Source organism: Rhodnius prolixus, unplaced genomic scaffold (genome assembly GCF_049639745.1).
Source record: "Rhodnius prolixus isolate KJV_2025 unplaced genomic scaffold, Rpr scaffold_13, whole genome shotgun sequence".
In the NCBI taxonomy this organism is placed as follows: Eukaryota; Metazoa; Arthropoda; class Insecta; order Hemiptera; family Reduviidae; genus Rhodnius; species Rhodnius prolixus.
The window spans coordinates 3,446,889-3,468,170 of NW_027411583.1; the positions used below are offsets into that span (position 1 = coordinate 3,446,889).

The 21,282-nt window shown below is 30.8% G+C and overlaps 2 protein-coding genes across 7 annotated transcripts in view; one reads left to right on the forward strand and one right to left on the reverse strand.

Annotated features, from left to right (window-relative positions):
* On the reverse strand, positions 1-20,913 carry LOC141447952 (thiamine transporter 1-like). 6 transcript variants are annotated; one of them, XM_074115937.1, is made up of 12 exons: positions 20,759-20,913; positions 19,026-19,167; positions 12,774-12,880; positions 11,202-11,332; positions 10,946-11,116; positions 10,604-10,814; positions 9,089-9,231; positions 8,699-8,830; positions 8,040-8,145; positions 3,538-3,730; positions 3,289-3,424; positions 1-2,978 (listed from the first exon to the last, which is right to left on the reverse strand). In XM_074115937.1, exons 3-12 carry the CDS (start codon positions 12,811-12,813, stop codon positions 2,859-2,861), a joined length of 1,383 nt encoding a protein of 460 aa, XP_073972038.1. In that variant the 5' UTR covers positions 12,814-12,880; positions 19,026-19,167; positions 20,759-20,913; the 3' UTR covers positions 1-2,858. The 6 variants fall into 6 exon arrangements, with proteins under 6 accessions (XP_073972038.1, XP_073972034.1, XP_073972035.1 ...); XM_074115933.1 differs by having other exon boundaries at positions 12,774-12,950; XM_074115934.1 differs by having other exon boundaries at positions 12,774-12,950; positions 20,634-20,759.
* LOC141447949 (uncharacterized) overlaps positions 13,120-21,282 on the forward strand; it is a 17,178-nt gene continuing 9,015 nt past the window's right edge. The window contains exons 1-7 of the mRNA XM_074115924.1: positions 13,120-13,322; positions 13,496-13,720; positions 16,813-17,791; positions 17,863-17,996; positions 18,186-18,362; positions 18,470-18,600; positions 19,934-20,120. Of these exons, the coding sequence (XP_073972025.1) occupies positions 13,254-13,322; positions 13,496-13,720; positions 16,813-17,791; positions 17,863-17,996; positions 18,186-18,362; positions 18,470-18,600; positions 19,934-20,120 (1,902 nt within the window). The 5' untranslated portion in view covers positions 13,120-13,253. The remainder of the gene's footprint in view (positions 13,323-13,495; positions 13,721-16,812; positions 17,792-17,862; positions 17,997-18,185; positions 18,363-18,469; positions 18,601-19,933; positions 20,121-21,282) is intronic.

Consider the following 21,282-nt stretch of genomic DNA (forward strand, 5'->3'; position numbering starts at 1 on the left):
TATCTTTCTAAAAGATTTTTTATCTAAAATATTTACAATAAATTTACTAAACATTTGTTTTGTTTCTAATTTTACAGTTTCAAGACATTTTTCTCTATGATTATTAATGGTCACTATGATTATGATGTAACAAATCTCTGGCCCCATTTTGATTTTTTAAAAATTTATTTTAAGAAAACTTAGAGGTCGATGAATTCATCTTGTGATCTTATATTTATTAATACGTATATTTCATGTACATTAAGATATACTGAGTAATTTTCAGTCTTTCAATTTCTAAAATTGGAAAAAAATGAGGTATGTCACAAGATATGAACCATTGATTTACTAAAAAATACAAGTCTTTTAAATGAGAATATTTTTATATAATACAAAAATGTCAGTAAGACCATCTGGGTAATGGTACAGAGTAACAGAGAAGATCTTAAGTCTATCACAGTAAAAAAGAATGCTAAAAATCTATTTATTTTCTTATATTCCGTAAAAGTCAACAGTCTTAAGCAATTGTGAGTACTGTTTTTAAAATTCAACACTTATTATTTTAAAAAAATCATAATTTTTTTTCACAACGGTCTAAGTTAGTCAAGTTACGATGAGATCCAGTTAGGTGCAACGCTACACACAAAGTATTCCGAAAGTGACAAATAATAAACTGCCAAAACAATAATTATAGTTCGTGATTTACGAATAAAAAGGTATTGATGATAGTGAATGATAGGTTTTAAATAGAATTATTAAGGCACATTTATAGACAAATTGTTCTCTTTAACGAGATATTTGATAGGATGCAGAAGTAAATATTTATGCTTGCTTTTCGTGGAAAGCGGAGTATGTTATTTAATTAATAAAAGATTTCCAGAAACTTATTAATGGTAAAATTTATCTGGAAAGGAAAGGTGTGTTTTTAAGTATTTAAAATATTCATACGAGTTTTATTTGATATAATTCTGGCACTGAGCTTCAAGTGAGGCTATTCATACGAGTTTTATTTGATATAATTCTGGCACTGAGCTTCAAGTGAGGCTATTCATACGAGTTTTATTTGATATAATTCTGGCACTGAGCTTCAAGTGAGGCTATTCATACGAGTTTTATTTGATATAATTCTGGCACTGAGCTTCAAGTGAGGCTCAAATAGCGCTTTTGACAGGTATCTGGAAATATTTCCTCCGTTTTTTCCCAACTGCTTCTCGTGGTGAATCGTAGCTAGTTGAAAAAAACGGTTAATTTTTTTATGTGATATTAATGAAGTTAGTGTTGGAATTTCAGTCATTGGTGCGCCTTTAATAAAAAGGTTAGATGAATGAATCAGCTTTGTCTGATGGACGGACGGCAATGGTGACACAAGAACTTGAGTTGTAAGATTCTTTGGAGGTGAAATTCTGAAGGCAAGAAGCTCGAATTAGGGATCAATCGTGGACGTCCAGCGATTAACCATTGAGCTAACCCTACCCAAACCACAAATGGTTTATTTCTTGAATAGTACATACGCTCCACCCCAAAGAGCACTTTCCGTAATTTATTTAGGATTTTAAATCAACTCTGCACCATAAACCGCCATGAAGAGGAGAAAGAAGTGGGCTAACCTGCCACTTCTTTAAACTGTTTCGACATTTTTTGAAACTGACAAAATACTTGAATAATCACAAACTAAAAGCCCATTAAGAGAACTAGGCGTACCAAATGGCAACTATAGGGAACGGATTTCACGTCACCCAGTTGCCATTAGTTCTACCTTTACTACTAAAACCCTGCAATATCCCCAGTTTAAAGTTAATACTTAACTGGTACTTTAATACCAAACACAAACATGCAAAATATACATAGATTCGGCAGGGCATCCAAGTGCAATTTATCTCATCATCACGTATACACAAATTTCTCCTAAATAAATACTGCTACATTCTAGAAAGACTATAAGCTAGGTACAAACTAAACACTAGGAAAGTTCCATCTTAAGATTGTGATGGATTTATATATAGTGATTGTTACAAAGTCATTTCTCTCGAATAAATCTCAACTCATCTCCCAGAATGATTCTTTACATCTGTTTTCTAATTCTACTAATACTTTATTACTATTTATTCCATACCTTAGGTGTCCTTAGACTAGTGGGTATTAAATGGGTAATCACCAATTGAAACCCGTCCCCCCCCCCCCCGATCGAAATTAAATTGAGGCCGATTGAACAAAGAAGTGCTTCCTTATCTTAGAAACAGTCTTTCACTACGTGGAAGAAAGGTTTGACTTTTAGTTTTATATAATAAAAAAGAAACTTTGAAGTAAAATATTAAGAAGGCTTTTCCTAGTGCATAGTATTTGTACCTCAGCTGAATGTACAAAATCTCCAACATAGACCATTAGGTAATATTTCTACTTGCCAGACTAAATGTTGTACTTAAAGTTAGTAGGCTGTGTGCTAAAATAATTAAGTATATAGCATTACTGTTAATTTACGTATAATGTTAAAAGAAGAATTATAATGTCAAAGAGGTTCCTTATTTTCACAATACATTTCTATTAAATAAAAATTACTGAGTATACTGCTTGACTAGTCTTTTTGTGCATGGAATATGAGCTAAAATAAATTATAATACTCAACAGTTTAAAAACTTTCTTTAACATTTCATACTTTAAATAAATTTGAACATAGTCTTGAACACCACATCTTTCGGCAAAACAATTCATTTACTGTGCGCTTAGGCTGGGCCTGATAGCTGTTTTATCTTTCGGAGGGAAGTTGTGTAAATATGCTAAGGCATATTATCTCTAATTTTGGATTTGGCTTCCTAGTATCTTACATAATCTTCTAATATGTAATATAAAAATAATATTTGCTTTATAAATATACCATCTGCTTAAGCGCTAATTGAGCCAACGTCTCGTCTTTTACGATAACACCATTTCACAAACTGATTGACAGTTTTAATCCCAAATATTAATCCAAGGAAGCAGAAATAACAGCTGTATATTTCAAACTAAAACAAAATTTAGAAAAAATTAATTACTTAACGAGACTTTTTTAAAAAACATGATTATCTTTTACTCCAATTGTAAATTTTTTTCAATCTATCAAGTATTTAGATTTAATTTTAACATTTATTAATGTTAATGAATCGTAAAACTTCTGTAAAATAATTTACAAATTTATTACAAAAGGTTTCTGTTTGTTTTGTGCTTGTGTAATGTTTAATAATTGTAAATTTGGAGTAGTAGGGGGAGAAATTTTATATTATGAAAGTCTTTAAACAATAAACTTTAGATAAAATTAAATTTCAAAATACATACCTGCTTTCTAGCGGATAAATTAAATAAATGAACAACTACAGCAGTTAAAATAGTTTGTAAAACTAACGCAACAAAGAGTGTAAATCCGAAAATTAATCCGTAGCTGTCTGGATTAACATTTTTGGCCATTTCAGAACTGAAATAATGTAAGGATATGATTAGACGATTACGTTTTCTTCATTTGACGAAACAGATATTATGCTTAAATCATTTTGAACAATAACTTTTTTTTTTAAAGCAAATTCTTACTTTGCGATGGTAATCATGGAATTATAGATAATGGTGTAAGCAATGTAGGTTACGTAGGCCACCAAAATTAGAGTGGTTTGCGACATCAATAGCACTATCAATCCTATAGCTATTGAGCATAAGAACAGTACTGGCTCTCCATAAAGTGACCAATTGATTTTGATTTTTCCAAAAGCGAAAGCAGCCATTGCACCTGTCCAGTAAATTAACAATAATTTACAAATATTGTATTACATTTTTTTACAATAGTTTTTTTTTAACCTACTAAGTTTTTCATAGTAGATACCAGCCAAATTATAACTTCTAATAATCTTAGGGTTCTATGCGACCCTTAGTAACTAACTAAATAAACAAAGGACCAGAAGCGGCAGCTGTTCATTGCAAATATTTGAGTTTATAAAATACGTGGAAATTGTCGGCCGGAACCCTCCAAGGACGGGATCAAGGGAAAAGGTTGGGTCAGTAGTAGTGCGCTAGGCTCTCTTGCAGAATATAAATTATTAATAATTTTAAACTTATTTATTGGGTTGTCCGGAAAATAATGCAGGATTATGGTTTTAAAAGAAAAAAAAATTAATGATTTATAACTGTTTTTATTAATCAAAATAGTATCCATTACTTTCTATACATTTCTGCCAACTTAGGTAACTTTTCCATTCCCTCTGTATATAATTTGGAATCCTTAGAATTTATGAATTCAGAAAAGGCATTTTCTAATGTTCTTTTGTCAATAAATTTTTTATTTTGTAAATAGTGGTCAAGATGTCTTAAAAAAATGGTAATCAGTAGGCGAGAGGTCCGGTGAGTAGGGCGGGTGTGGCAGAGTCTCATAGCCTAGCTCCAACAATTTTCGGGAAGTGAAACGTGAGATATGTGGCCGAGCGTTGTCATGCAACAGAATGGGCCCCTTTCGATTGAATAAAGATGGCTTCATTATTGCCAATTTCTGATGCATTACATCAATTTGGTTACAATCCTTAACAAAAACTTACAGTTTAAAATGTTAAGTATAAGGGTTGATTAAACGCCAAAAGGTACACAAATCAGCAAGTACCCAACATTTCATTAATACTTCATTAATATTTAAGTAATTTTACTGCATTAAATTTCATTTATTTTTTTGAATTTATTAGAGGTCACAGACCCTTATGCTGGCCATTTTCGTCTACAAAATATTTGTTCAAATAGAACACTATTTCTTAGATTGACTGTAATATCTAATCAACAAACTATTAATCACAGGTTAAAAAAAAAAACTTTATAAAAAAAAATATGAGGTTAAAAAATTCAAAAACTTTTTTCAAAAATGCTTGCACCAACATTCATCAATGATTTTGTTTATTTTATTTATTTATTTTTATTTTTAAATAAAAATCTTCGGTTTAAGTTCGTAATTCGATTAAAGCAATTGTTACTTTATTTAGTAGTCAAGCGTTTTTAATAATAGGTAATAATTAATCTGGCTTTATCGCAAATAATATAGTTTTCTTCAATTCTCAATCTAGGTATTCTTACCGCAGTGTTATATATTTGGAATATAAGATATGCATATTTTTATGACAGCTAATTATACCAGTATTTTACCTACTATAAGTAAAATTAGAGGGACTACATTAAATTACAATTGAGAAATGAATAATTATTGTTGAATAATTTACTGGATATTACCTATGCGTTATTTGTACTCACAAATACTTCGGTAAGAAGAATTCTAGACTGAAATATTGTTTTAAATCCGTGATTCAAATTTAAACAGTAGCCGACTCTAACTTTGTCTTTTTCTATTTTAACATGCATGTATATGTGACTACTCAGAATAAAGGGCCTAATAAAGATAAATCAGAAGAATAATTTGGAATAAAGCTATAATAAAGTACCTATTTAATTACGAAGACATAATATACATTTTATCATAATTATAACAAAAAATAAAATATTATGAATGAACTAAGGGAAGGGATTAGCTATGCGGTTAGCGTATTGGATTCCCGCGTGGAGGTTCCGGGTTCGAATCCAGCTGCTGACCCTTAGATTTTCTCTTCCTAAGAGCTTCTTACAGCTCACTGGCCGGTGATGGACAGTGTTGTCTGTAACGAGAGAACACTGTCTGGAGGCCGGCAGTGCACTGAAAAAAACTCCGGGCGCCAATAACCTCAGATGTTGACGCGATTTAAATCAATAAAAAAAAAAATTATGAATGAACTGGCCAGCATAAGGGTCTGTGACCTCTAATAAATTCAAAAAAATAAATGAAATTTAATGCAGTAAAATTACTTAAATATTAATGAAGTATTAATGAAATGTTGGGTACTTGCTGATTTGTGTACCTTTTGGCGTTTAATCAACCCTTATACTTAACATTTTAAACTGTAAGTTTTTGTTAAGGAGATTTTTGGACTTTTTGGATAGATTTTCCTTTTTGTCTGTTTTGCAAAGTTACATATCTGCTTTACAGATTTTATTAAAATTTGGAATAATAAATTCTACCATTATAACCTAAAAAGGTGTTAAGTCCGAACCGTAACTACCACTGGAGCGATCTTTTTAAAGAATGATTATAGTTGCGGTCCCCCAAACCATCCTCAATAACAATTTTTTAGAGAAAGCGTTTTGAATAAAATAGGAAGATATTTGTACGTAAATAGCAAAATTAAAAAGCGATTTCAGTACTTCCTTTTAAGAGGAGTAAGAAAAATAAACTGCGATTACAGTACTTCTCCCTAAAAGGCAAATATTTTGAATCGAATTCATTGATGTAAATAGGTTCACTCATTGATAATTTTAACGATTGCAGTACTTCCTCTTAGTAGGTGTAAGAGCATGGTGGCACTTCACAGCCACGTAGAGGAGCTTTAACCACTTCTTCGTGGTAAATTTTATCCAAATCGAACTAAGCGTAATAGAAATATTGGTAATAATAGTATTAGAAAAGGCCTTACTTGGGTGGGGCAAACTCCCCTCCTTATGAGTCATAGCGACGAGACTTTTAAAGTGCAAATCTGTACAAAATTTCGATTCGAATGACACTTTATTCATGAAAATCGGTTCACGTTTCGATAATTTGAAACGATTACCATACTTCCCCCTAATAAGGGTAAGAGCAGAACGTCGTTTAAATGTTACGTAGGAGTGCCCTAAACCTTTCATCCTGCCAAATTTTATTAAAATCGGGTTAACATTTTCAGAGTTATTAGTAATAATAATTTTGAGAAGGGGCCTCACATATATGGGGCTAACTCCTCCCCCATTTGATGTACAGCGTCGAGACCCCCAAAAGGCACATCTACATAAAATTCCGAAACGAATGACACCTTATTCATGAAAATCGGTTCACGCGTTTAGGCGCTACGTTGTTTACAAAAAAGGTAACAACAAGAAGAACAACAACAAGAACAAGACCAATTTTTGAAAATGCCGTTTTTGCTCATTTTCAGTAACTTTTTTCTCTTAATATATTAAATCTGGGTCTTGACAAAAAAATTACAGTTATAAAGGAGGACTTGCCCTATAATTTAAAGAAAATTTGGGAATTTTATCTTTTATAGAAAAAGAGAAAAAAATTGTCAAAGTTGGATGTTTTTCAACGTTACGCTTTTTCCTGCAGTTTTTGATGATCAACCCTTATACAACTGTCCTACCGGACAGTTTTAATACGATTCGGCATTGATGGTTTCGCCAGGATTCAAGAAGCTGTAATGAATCAGGACCAAATGAAGCCCACCAAACAGTCACCTTTTTTTTTTTTTGATGATTTGGGGGCTTTGGAAAATGTTATGCTGCTTCTCCTTTGTCAAGCCGCTTTTGTCATAGAGAATCCACTTTTCATCGCAAGTCACAATTCTGGACAGAAAAGGATCGCTGATGTTTCGGCAAAGAAGTGCAGCACAAATTTCACACCGCTTTTTGGCGGTCGTTTAATGTGTGCGGAACCTAACTTTCACCTTCTCAGACGGTTGATTTGCTGACTTCGAGTTTCCCAGCCAGTTTTGGACCAGTTGTTCTGAGATTTTCTTCCACCAAAGCTCGGAGAATATCGTCATCGAGGGAAGAACTTCTTCCATGGCCTTCTTTGTCTTCAAGGCTCAAGTCTCCCTCTCGAAATCTCTGGAACCACCGTTGAACAGTGCACTCACTTATACTGCCTTCGCCCCAGACATCGTTGATATTTCTGGCCGTTTGGGCCCCGTACCAGCCGAGTTTGAACTCGTAAAACAAAATTATGCGAAAATCACGCTTTGACATATTAAAGACTGAATTATTTCAAAGTAGCAAAATGTTACAGAAGTACACAAACATTTATGTTTGAAACAGGATTAATAAGTGTTTACTTTTGTAAAGGTCAAAAGTCCAACCAATATAAACAGTTTACAATTTGGAGGGGTATTTTAAATAAAACATAAAATCCTGCATTATTTTCTGGACAACCCAATAGTAACTATTTCACAAAAAATTATTTAAATAGAAATTTCAAACAAACAAAAAATTAAATAATTAGTTCTTACTCATTAAAGTGTAAATTGCTTCAACAGCTCCATTCAATTTTGTATAATATTCTGTATCTCTACCCATTAAGATTTCTTCCCAAAGCAACTGTATATAAGCCAATATCTGAAATTTAAAAAAATAAATGTTTTCATAAATATCGTACGAAACTTTCAATCGGCTCCTTCAAAATGATTCTGAACATTTTTTACTTTCTCTAACTATACAAAGTTCAAATTCTCCGCATAAACCGATTAATTAACATTTGATAATGGGAGAAAGTCTTAAAGTGGTCAGAAAATACCAAAATGTACGTGACACGACGAATAAAATCAGTTTTTTAGCTTAATTACTCTGTTACGGTTAAATGAACCAATAAATTCGGTTTGAAGTCTACAATTTTATGATGATTACAGAAATCTTTGTCTTTTAAACTATCAAAGACAAGTATTGAAATTGAAAATGTATTATTCATAACTATTAATTATGTATTTCGGTGAGCCTAGCTCAACCATTTATATTTGATAATATAACTTTGGCATCATTACCATTACTTTAAATCTCATAAGATTAATATATTTTTTAAATTAACAGAATAATTTTTTAGAATTTGCAAAATTGCACATATTGCTTGAGCCTAAAAAAAAATCAGCTGATATAAAATACATCTAATACAAACCTGATAATAACCACAAGTAGCTAAGGCCCACCAAAATGCCCATTTAAGAACATAAGTATCTGTAAAGGCCACCTTGAAATCAGTCCATAACAGCTGGAAACCTTGTAAACTACTGTTTATCTCTTGCTTCTCCTAAAATGAATTATATTTCTTTCATCCATGAATATGTTTGCCATTAACACTAGTTAAAAATAAAAACAGGCCTAAGCTTATCAATTAAATGAGGCCATAAGTAATTACTCTTCCCATATGCCACGTTTCTACTTTAATCAAGATCTAACGACTGTTTCGTTATACTGATACTCGAATCAAAATTTATGAATTTATTTTATAGTACTCAGATGAAATTACAGCACATTATCTATTATACTAAATGACGACATTACATACGTTATCTTTCTCTTTTATTTGTCCATTTTGTACATTTTCATTATGATTTCCCTTAGTGATTACTTTTCCAGATGAGGAATGAAAATATATGGAAGAAGATACCGTTGGAAGTATGCATGCCCAAACTAATGATAAAATCATACCTAGTAAACAAAAATATGTAAAATAAAAAATGATTATTTAAATATATAACATAATAATTTCAATTAATAAGTAAATATAATATAAAAATACGATTGGGAAATACAAATTTTCGTTCAATAACTGCGTAAGCATATTACCTAATCATAGAGATATCCCAATACAATGAATTTGGGCCAAGATTATCTTTTCTAAAGTTGTCGTCATTCTTTTAAACAAAATCCATAATGTTAAAATATATTGAAGATGTTTGAAAAGGGATCAGTATCAAACTAATAAATTAATCGGACAGAATATGATGTCAAAAATTTGGCCCAATATTTCTTGCAACAATAAAAATAAATTAACTTTCTGAATTCTTCTTTAGCCAATTGGGAAAGTAAAAAAAAAACTGCATATTTTCGGTGCTAATTCTCAAGCGTTGTTTCGTACTATTTACCAATTACGTTTAACAAAAGTTTGTTATTAGCTAACTACTTATGCTTCTCTCAGCTCACGAAAAAAGTCTATCCGATTTCCAAGGTGAGATAGAAGAATATATTGAATTAATAACTTCTGGATTAGCAGTTTACAAAAAAAACAAAAACACAACAGAGTCTCTTCAGAAATTAATGAAGCACAAGGAAAAGTCTCTTTTTTTGTTTCTGTCGTACATGCAAATTTTTGTCCTAGCTAAACTGCCACCTGGGTGCTGCAGGTTGCCAGAACATACTGAAGCATCATCGTACATCACGTCGCATGCAGACTAGAAGTGTGTAGCCCCTTCTTCAAAACCATCGTTCATTTAGAAAACGACCCTCTTTCTGTACGTTATAAGAGAAAAATAGCCGATATTTCGAAGTGTAAGTGGTGAATAAACCAGCTATTTTTTAATTATGTGATGAACTTATTATACTTAGCACTACAAAAAAAGAAAACCTCTCGTATTATTCTTGCGTTGCTCTAGTCAGCCAAAATTATTGGGAAATCCTTACACATTATAAGTACAGATTGTTGACGGACAGGCAACTCTTATTTTAGATTTGACTTCTTCAATCTAACTTTTAATAGAGCATCGAATGGCCATTTCCTTGTGATATATATGGGTATAATGTTTATTTTATTTGTAAAGGAATTCAATATTTAGACGAAGCAACTACTTTTTTTAACCCTGCAACATTTTCTAACATACCAATGGCCCATTCGCTTAGAACTAATTTATTGTAGGATCCCTTCAAGATCATTGTCATTAAAGTGCCAAAGTTCTTTATCTCAGTCTGCCTTAAGAGACATACATATATTTTATTTCATTTCTTTAAATGTAGGTTGATTCAAAGGGAGGTGAGCAGTCATTTATTACCAATAACTTATTATTATTTTTAACAAAATACATACCTCCTAAGGTAAAATAATTCAAACTTAAATATGAGAAGCCAGTAGATACTAATATCTGCGACAAAATACCAGATAATGCTCGACCAATTAGATAAGATGCTCTTGTATGACTGCTAACTTCTTGATAATGTTCTTTATCAACTTTAGCATAAATATATGTATAATATGCTACTTCACATGCCGTAAATAATCCATAAAATACTTCTAATACCTATAAATGAAAAGAAACGGAAACAAAATAATAATCTTAAGGGAAGTAAATTATCAAAAATAACACAGAGAAAACAAGGAAAAAACAAGGAATTTATCCATATATTCATTACAGATAAGATTAAAACTTACTTGAACGAGGAAAAGAGATCTGCATATTATAAGCATAGCAAAAACTACAATCCCAGCAATACTGTCTAATATTATTATAGGTTTATAACGCAGAAAGTCAGTTATTAAGAAAACAAAAATCAACAGAATCATTGAAGAATAAATAGAAACGGGATAAATCGAGTATGAAATCTAAAAAAAAAAAAAAATTGTAAAATAAATGAAATTCGGATTGCTAGAGCACAAATGTTTTATAAAGTAAGAAAAAAATTCTCACTTGCTCATCCGTGAAATTCATGGGTGGATTGTTGAGGTACTTAGTAACAAATGGTTCTGAAGGGCGAAATTCCTTCAAAATTCCATATGCACATAATATTAAAGAAATTTTTTGCCAGTTCTCCATTGCTTCTAGAAAACAGAAGAATGATTTTTTTCAATTAATTGGAGAACATAAAAGTACAAACAATACTACTAACAAGATAACGATTATCTGAAAGAATAATAATTGTTTTTTTGTTATAAATTCTCCATTATTCCCAAAAAGCATAAAATCTGATGCATTTTCTATTATGAAATGAAATAACACTTTGTTAATGCTTGTATTTAAAAAGCAAATATAAATACAATCTAATAAACATTTTTAAAGGGCCTAAATTGAAACCAACAATATCAAAAAAGAACGTTTCAAGCAGCATTTAACGAATATACTACATAAAATTGAGGACAACAATCGGGGTGTCACCATCTTCTCAGGCGGACAGGCAGCAACCAGTCAAAGAACCTTACGAAAATTGATGTCCAAATCAAGGATTTTTTCGTCTTGGTGACTGGATATTCAGAAACAGGGGTGATATATTATGAAGGCTTATCAGAGTAGACTTTGCTCCTTTGCAGACTTGCCTTAATAATGCAATGCCTCGAAGCATGGATGGTTGGAGATGGTCAAAGCAGGAATGGTTGATAGAAATCTTAGTTAAGTAAAAGAGATCCGTTCATTGTTAGTTACTCCTACTGCGCGATAATTCTAAAATGATCGGTTGTTTATAGATCTCTTTACAGTCCATTAAGAAAACAGATTCCAATTCCGATTTCCAGCTGAAAAGGTATAGTCAGGAACAGAAAAAAAAGGCAGTGTCAGTGTGAACAGCTTCTGTAGATCACCGAAGAAGAAAAACTGCTATCAAGCTTAACCCACTATCTTCTTAAACTGGAAAGAGTATAAAAAGGTGCCATGTTTTTTCGATTTTAATGGAGCACAGTAAATAAAAAAAGTCCCCAATGAGATCGATAATCTGTCTTTAAGAACGACTGTGAATTAATGAATTTTATATAAATTCATTTCTCGAACGTACAAATATAATGTTACTTCTAATTACGAGGAGACCATGTTGATCTTGTATCTAGAAAAATACAATCACATACTCAGTAGTCAAGAGCAGTATACTAATATTTAAGGGGGTAAATAAGTGGTTAATTTTAAGAACCTAAATTAATATCCCAAAATAAATAAAAGTTAATGGATTCTTTTTAACATTAACTTACAATTATCTAGTAAGTATCAAGTCTTTGAAAACTGAATAAAAAAGAAGTATAGACTTCACACGTTTTTAAAATTAATTAATCCTACCATTAATTTAATCGTGAAGCTTAAGGTAGAAAGTCATTAATTTTCAACTAGTTCCTTCTACTGGCTTGAGAAGAAGAGTGAAAGATTTAAACCTTTAAACTATTTTTCATTTGAAAAATTAGCTACAGACGATTTGATAAAAAAGATAAAATAAACTATTAACTTTCAAAAGTCAATAGAAAGTGTTGCTCAATAAAAATGGAAGTAATATTAATTGCCTACCTTTTACAACAGTCCTTCTCAACGAGTGCCGATCATTCATTCATTCATTTGGAAATTGGTGGGATTTTATTCCTCTTACCCAGAACGGATGCAGATAGCTGATTACACTTAAAACAGAACATGATATTTTGAAAGATCTGCCCAGCCTTGAACATTACCACCAAAATCACTTCATATCTAGATCAAAAGTAACAGCTATTACGTTTATAAAATGCAAATCTTATCTGAATATTGATCTCAATCTTATGTGATTATAATTGCAATCTCACATAACATCTTGCAACTTTTCTTTCAATGCTCAACAGAGTGCACTTTTTTTTCATTGGCGGTTAACATTGGTAGGTTATATGATGGTTTTATATTTGAATTTTCAGTTGAGCGCATCTATATTTTCTTTACAATAATTCATTATACCTTTTCCTTATTAAATTTGTGAATTCATTTCGATTCAAGATTAGATCGAAAACTTTTTAATTCCAAATGGCTCTTAATACCATAATCAAGCTTATCCTAGAAGATAACGTTAATTGTGCCTATTTGAAGGCTGAGGTATGTTAAGGTTTATGTTTTATAGTATTAATGATGGATTCTTTAATTCTGAGTTCTTTTTTAGTAAATAATTTTGATTTTTTTTCAGAAGTAACACTTTAGTTTGCTTACTTAAGTGAAATGTATTGCTCTTTAATAATAACAATTTTTGTTATAAAATAATCAATTTTTAGGGAACAATTCAGAAACTCTCTGTCAAAGATGTCGACGAAATATTAACAGCATTATATAAATTAGTTTATAAATCAAGATTACGAGGAAAACGATGCAAAAGCGATACAATAGATATTTATAAATTGACAAGTTTATGTTGTTCTAAGATTTCATTAACGTGGAAGTGCAAACGTCTCACTTTTATGCAGTGTTTATATCACATAAAATCCTATCTACTTCAACAGGTAAACTTTTTATATTATAGTAAATATTTATTATCTTTAATTTGTTTTTCAAATAACCAGTGTCTTAAAATTGTCCTAGCCGTAAGTGTACAAATTTAAGCTTATAGAAACAATAAAAATAAATAACTTGCAATGGTTTCCATAGTTGAAAATAAATTAAGAAGGTTTAACCATAGGTGAATTAGCTACTTTGGGTGTGCTGTGGGTCCTAGCGTAACAATATTATACTTTCACTGACGGTTTCAACACTCACTCAGTATCTCAAGGCCCTCAGAGGTGAATGATCTCTTCAAGCAATTGAGTTGCCAACCCCAGGCAAACTGTAGCTCATCAAACCCAAAAGTATGCATTTTTCAGACTTCATACTTATCACACCCTTAAATCCTCTAATGCCGCCATTGACTTTTTAGGCTCAATAGATCTTTTAGATTAAAATTGTTTTGGTTTTTATTTATTCAATCCCCCTTCAGTTTTCTCGTCAAGTTATGCAACTTTTTATCAATATCATCCTGAGCTCCACCCTGGCCGGCTCAAGAATTGCGCTCCACTCATCTCTATCCCGTGCGACGTCCCACCAATTCCTGATACCCCGAGAGAGAGAGAGATCTGGCGTCGCCACGCACGGTATCTAGCCATCTCAGTTTCGGTCTTCCCAATTTCTTTTTACCAGCTGGTTCTGCGCTAAAACGTTTCTTTGGGGTAAGTTGTCATTGTAAGTTGGGGGTTGTTGTGTTGGATTTATTATTTTTTAGTTGCATGTCAGACTGCGTCGAGTACATCATCATCTGAAGGCTCTACTATATCTTCACTTTCATGATCCTTTTATTTGCAGAATATCCCCATCGCCCAGTTAAAAATGAGCATTGTAATGTTCTGCCCATCTTTCCAATATACTATCTTTATCTGACACCAGAACGCCATTAATATTTTGTACCTGTCTTATCCGACGCATATTCGCATTTCTCCCTTCATTTATAGCTTTACAGAAATTCTAATAAACTTTGGTTCTTGGATCACTTCCACAATCTTCTTCTTTTCTCATACCTTCTTTTTCTTTGTATTTATCTTCTCCTCCTTTCTTCGTCCCTTTCTATATTGCTCTGTCAAGTTTCTAGTTCCTCTTTTGCTAAACATTCGCCGGTACGCTTCATTCTTCTCTAAGGTGGCCTTCTTGCATTTTTGTCTGAACATTATTTGGAATGAACATAAAAAAAAAAAGAAATAGTAAAAAATAAAATAAAAATCAACAATTTTACAATGAATATATGAGCCGTTTATTTTGAAAGTGGGGCAAGTCCATTTTTGAAAAAAATGAAGATAATGGTAATTATAGATAAAACTTAGTATGATCTTTTTATCTGTAAACAATTTAGAGTCAAAAAAAATTCAGAATCCTAATATTTGGGAGATGGAAGTTTTAGCTCTTAACAATATTGTAAATATGTTTAATTTGAAAATGGTGCAAGTCCATCTTAGGTTGAAATTATTTAACCGTACAGCAAAATTTAACTCCGGTTGCTGTATGGTGAAGCAAATGTGATGGTTTAAAATCATGTCTGAATAATGTAGGGTGTTTTTATCTATCTATCTTTGATTTTGTAAATCGGTGATTGTACAATATTTCATAAAATTTATTATTATTTAATAATAATAAGTACATCTTAATTTTGTGTTTCGATAATAACACCAACATCGGGAAATCTTAGTACTATTGGCTCTGAAAAACTGTAAATTGTATAACATTCGACTTATTGTCGGCTATCAAGTAAGTTGTGTTGTTTTGTGCTCGGTGTACGAAAAAAGTTTCATTATTTGAAAATTAATAACGGATTGTAGTTTATATTACAAAAAAAAAAAAAAAATGGCTGAAACCGATTACAACGGTAATAATAACTCTGATACATCTGAAAGTGAATTTGGTAACAAAAATAAAATGAAAATACTTTTCTGGGTAATAACGCCATTTCAATAAAATCCTCATTTGCAAGTAATTTTATTATTTTTATTATGTTTGTAGAAATAAGACCCATGACAATCGGTAATAAAAGAAGAATCTTGGAATCAGAATCTGAATACGAAGGCAATTCAGACCAAAATGATTCAAAAAAAGAAGAAGAATAGTTGAACTCTTGATTAGTATTTTGTAAAATATGAAATATTATCCATTTAAATCAACGATTACAATAATTCATTAATTTTGAAAGTGAGGCAAGTCCATTTAGTTATAATAAATCTTTATTTTTCTTAGCCAGCACTATAAACACTATTGGATTATAAACTTGCATTATCTAATACCACAAAATACAAAAAATATGTCTATTAATATTTACCAATATTTTTAAATTTATTGAAACGAAAAACCTTAAAGATCTCGAAATAACAAAAAATGGACTTGCTCCACTTTCAAAATAAACGGCACATATAACGCATAATCTTATAATATCATGGTTTAAAGAGATAGTATAAGTAATTGTTTAAGTACAAATAACATAGAAAAAAAAACTGTGAAGGTATCCATCAAATTTCTGAAGAATAATAGCAAATAGCCATCCTTGTTTTTTGGAACGTTTACATTATGAAATCGTCCTCATAATAATTCTCTCCTTTTCTGCTGTCGACAGTGTAGAAGTCTCGTAGTGTTCTTCCATACATCTATTCTAATCTTCTCTATAGCTTTTCACAGATTCCTCATCTTCATTGCCTGGTGGATGGCCCTCTGTCTTTTTTTATTTTGATTCAAAACTCCCTTGAGAACGTTAGAATCAGGTGGTTTTATTAACAGATTCTTTCGCTTCAGAGGAGACTTCCTTATTTTCTAGATTTTTTTTTTTTGGTTACTTGAAAGATCCTTGCCAGTACTTTAAATTTAAACTAGAAGTTCTTCTAGATCTGCTGCAGGCGGAGCTAATTAGTAAAAACGTTTCTAAAAATAGAGCGTTTTTAGTTAGTATTTTTCTTTACTCCCTCATAAAATCTAAACCTTGAATGAGTTGGAAAGTTTATAACTTTTAAGATATACATATATACATCAGGAAATTAATAAAATATTTTATTGATATTTCCGATTTAAGGTGAATTGTTTTATTTTACAGTCGGAACCAATATTGGCCAGAACACTTTGCAATTACTATTTTAAACTGAAAGATGAAACTGACATAAGTAAATGGGATGAAAGCGAAGAACTTGTTTTATCAAATACAATTTACAATTTCGTAACGTATATAAAAGACAATAGTAGACAATTAATTAAAGATATTGCGATTTCAAGCGATAGTTCGTTAACTTCTTGGATATCATTTATATTAAAACTTGCAAAATTGAATAATTTCAACAAATTATCCAGTTGTTTTGGAATAATATCAATAGTTTTGCCAATAATTTCGAAAAGCCAATTGCAAAGAAATTATGTTGACTTTGGCATGGATTGTATTGATTTAATTATATCATTTTTTGATAATATACTCGTTGATACTCAAGATAAAATTCTTTGCGCCAAAAATCTTATCGCTTTTCTACACTTGCTCGATAATTTTATTTATAATATAAATGAAGAAACTATTAAAGCGAATGGGCCGAAGTTCATGAAAGTGATAACTTTAGCCGAAGAATTAGTAAATAACGAGGATGGAATAGTATTACGTTTCTTAAAGAATTGCTTTTTTATTTGCCTTAACGCAGATCATTCAGATATTTCTGTTCAATTCCAAAATTTCTACAGTATTCTTTCAAAAAAAATTGACAGTACAGAAGCAAGAATGCTTACTTCATCAATGTTATTTAAATTTCGTACGATTGTTTTTAACAATAAAACTATAGAAAAAAGTTTATTATTATCATTTTGTAAAGAATTATATTCGCAAACTAGAAAAGATTCGTTAACACCAAGAATTGTTTACGAAATTATTAACATCTTGTACATGGCTTTTTATTTAGTTTCATCCAATCCGACTGACACTGAACTGTTAAAAAATAGCTACAATGATGTTCAGTATTTATTTAGGCATTATACACTATTAAAAAATGTCGCACCAGGATCGAATGTCGCAATTAACAAAAATATGAACTGCGTTGGTAAGATATTGAATTTTAGTCAGTTAATTAATTTAGTAATAAATAATAATAATATGTTAATATTTTTATAGTTTCAAGCTTCATAAATGTACTGTTATCTTACAAAAAAGCAGAACTTTATAGATGTGCTGCAGGATTGTCAAAGCTATTAGTTAAATTTTTGCTAACACTTGATGATGATGCAATGAAATCTAAAAATTTTAAAGTAAGAGTTAAATATTTCAATAATTTTTGTATTGATCACATATTTTTCAGAAATACATAAGATCATATGGTGCTCCTTTATTTAATAAAGATAGATGCCTGAATAGTAACCTACAAGGAAAATAATGAAAAGTTTCTGTTGATTGTAATTAATTTATTTTAATAGATTTACTACGCTTTATATTTTTAGTCTTATGTTCAGTACACTTTATCCACGTTAACAACTTCTTTAAGAGAGCGAAACTTAGGAATTGAAGCGTTAACTGCTCTTGCAGCGTTTACCATTAAATATCCTACTTTTTCTGACACTGTGTTTAAAATTTGGGCCGACCTGAAAGCTGCAATTACTATTGGTAATTTTAACAAAGTGAGTATTTCAACATATTTAAGGAGTAAAAACATTTTGTGTTGTGTACAGTTAACTTAGTATAATTTGTTCATATTTTTTTTTAATTGGTATTATTTTATTTTAAGGAAATAACATGTTACGATATAGTAACTGACTATAAAGAGGAAATAGAAAGTGAATGGATTTTTTTCAGTATGGATAAGATTGATGTAGGCACATTGCTGCTGCATGAAGTGCTCTCGTATGCAAAACATAGGTAAGTAAACGGTAGCCTTTGAAAATATAAGAAAAATAAAAGCGTGAACATTTTCTTAACAATTCTCAAAGTTCCCTCTATATATTCCCCTCTTTCTCTGAATATTGGAATCATATTTCTTTTTTACTTATTTTTGACATCTCATGCAACTATGAATCAGACCATATTTTAAGAACATATATATTTTATATAAGAACAAATTCTAACCCACCAAATTCAATCATATATTTTGTCAATATATTCAATCATCCGTACTTCAAATGTGAATAGTTGACTAGAATTCAATGTGCTGGTTAACTCCAAAAATAAAGAACTTTATCCGATCGGAACTGCTACATTGTAGAATTTTTCGGTTACTTTACTCTTAATTATTACATTAAATGTGTAGAAAATAATCGCATGTAAGAAAATTTTGTTTGACGAACCAGTACAACACCTCCTCCCGTTTAAGGAACCTGGGAAATCTCAGAATCTGTGAGGGTTTAGGAAGAATGTATCCTAGATATCACTTGGTAGTCAGCTAGTGTTAGTTTAGCTTGAGTCTTCCTCTGATATTGTAATGGCTCCCTGGAACAAAGCTCTCCAAATAAATTGTGCAACGCAAGGGTATAAACACTCCTTAGCCTCCAATTACCCAAGACTACTAAACTTAAATTGGCAGATAATATTTGAAATTTTAGTAAAAGCACATTGATGTTTCCTAGTAGTGAAATTTATGTAAGGTATAAGGTATTGGGAACGTAGGTAGTACCCAGGAAAGCTTTCAACTCAGAGACTTATTTTCATCAAGAACTTAATTTGCGTAAGTCTAAATCACCTCTCAGTGAGGATAAATTTTAAGCAATAATAATATCTTATTAAGACTTATTTTATACACTGCGTATTTTATAATTTGAAAAGGATGAAAAAAAATGTTGAAAGACGCACATTTTTATTTTTATTTTAATAGAATCTTCTGAAATATGTGTTGATTTTTTTTTTAATTCAATGATAGTGTTTGATTTCGAAACTTTTCAAAGAATGATTATAATCATTTTTATAAAAAATTAAATAATTTTGAACATTGTATTTTAAAGATTTTATCATGCAGAACGGGATTCATTTTACAGAATTATATAGTTGTTCATAACTTTCTTAACAGGAAATATATACGGTACACTCCCAAAGTCAATAGCGCGATGTTGTATGCGTTAGAAATCTGCCACTAGTAGTCGCTCGAATTGACATCACTTATTATAGCATAAACTTAGTGAAGGTCGCCTCAATGGAGATTGAGAGGTCATAAGTAAGAATCGGAAGAAATTATTAATATTACTTCTTTTTTTTTGAACAGGCCGCTTCAAAAAGAGCCAGCCTTAGCTGTTTACAGAAATGCTGCCAAATCTGTAGAAGATGATTACTTACTAGCAGCAATATTAGTAGCTACAATTGAATGTATCACCACTGATGGGTCGTGTGCCTATTTGAGCAATTTTGAATTATCTATTCAAAATGTATTAGAGCGTCTAAAAATAAATGAAGTAAGTATATTTTATCGTATAAATGTTTTTTCATTAGGACCTCTGTTGGAAATTTATTTCTAAAAGTAAAATAAAATTTTGTAGCGGGGGCTTAACGCCCTATTACCGTAAGCACAAACTTTACTACTAAATTTATTTTCTAACAAATAAAAAGTGGCACATTTGGAATTCGAACTGGGGTTCTACTTTTATAAATCCACGTTAGCGACCATTACACCAGAATCTGCCTCAAAATTTATTTCTATATTATTAAATACACCTAGAAACAAAATTTAATAAAGATAGTAAAAAGAAAAATCTATAAATAGGTGCGCAAGCTAGCCTTGAGAATAATCAAAGTGACGAATACAGAAAAAATAAATAAAAAACAAAAACCACTAAGAAACATTAAATTATAATTATCTGAAACAACAAAGCCATAAAAAATTCTTATTGTAGGATGACATCTAAAAATAATTGTATAGAAGGTCAACCGTAGTTGACAAACTTGATAAGTAAAATCCAAATCAATACCTGTAGTGAAAAGACATTGTAGAAAGCACTGTTTCAGTTAAATTAGATTTTAGCAAATTCACAAAAATATCATGATAGTTTGTGATTTGAAAAAAAAAAGTCATTATAAACTTAAGTCAATATACCTTAGCTTAGAAGTGTAGATGAATCATAACTGGCAAAAGAATATACGGTGAATTGAAATAGTAGCATATTAACTATGTCTCAGTTGCAAAGCTGTTTTCCTTGACAGCAGCATTTTGGAATGCCATTCAATACACAATGTCTATGCATCCGCCAAGCCAATCTACTGAAAATATTTTATCTGAACAAGTATTTTTGTCCGTCTAGTTCACGTCAACATTATTTTTATAAAGATAAAAGTAAATATATACATATATTACCAGTTTTTGCCCCAAATTTATGTATTCTCTTATTGCGATTATGACAAAATATTGCATTTTTTATACGAAATATTTTTTAAAGCCTTCTTAAATCGAATAAATCTTACGAGTTTAAACACATGACATAGTTTCACAAAATTCAAGGTTTAACTTACAGATTCTTCTTCAAAGTTCCTTTTCAAATAAAAACGACACGTCTTTTATCTGAGGTACAATTAAAACATAATTTTTAAAAGATTCACAGTTTTGGCCAAGCGACATTTTTT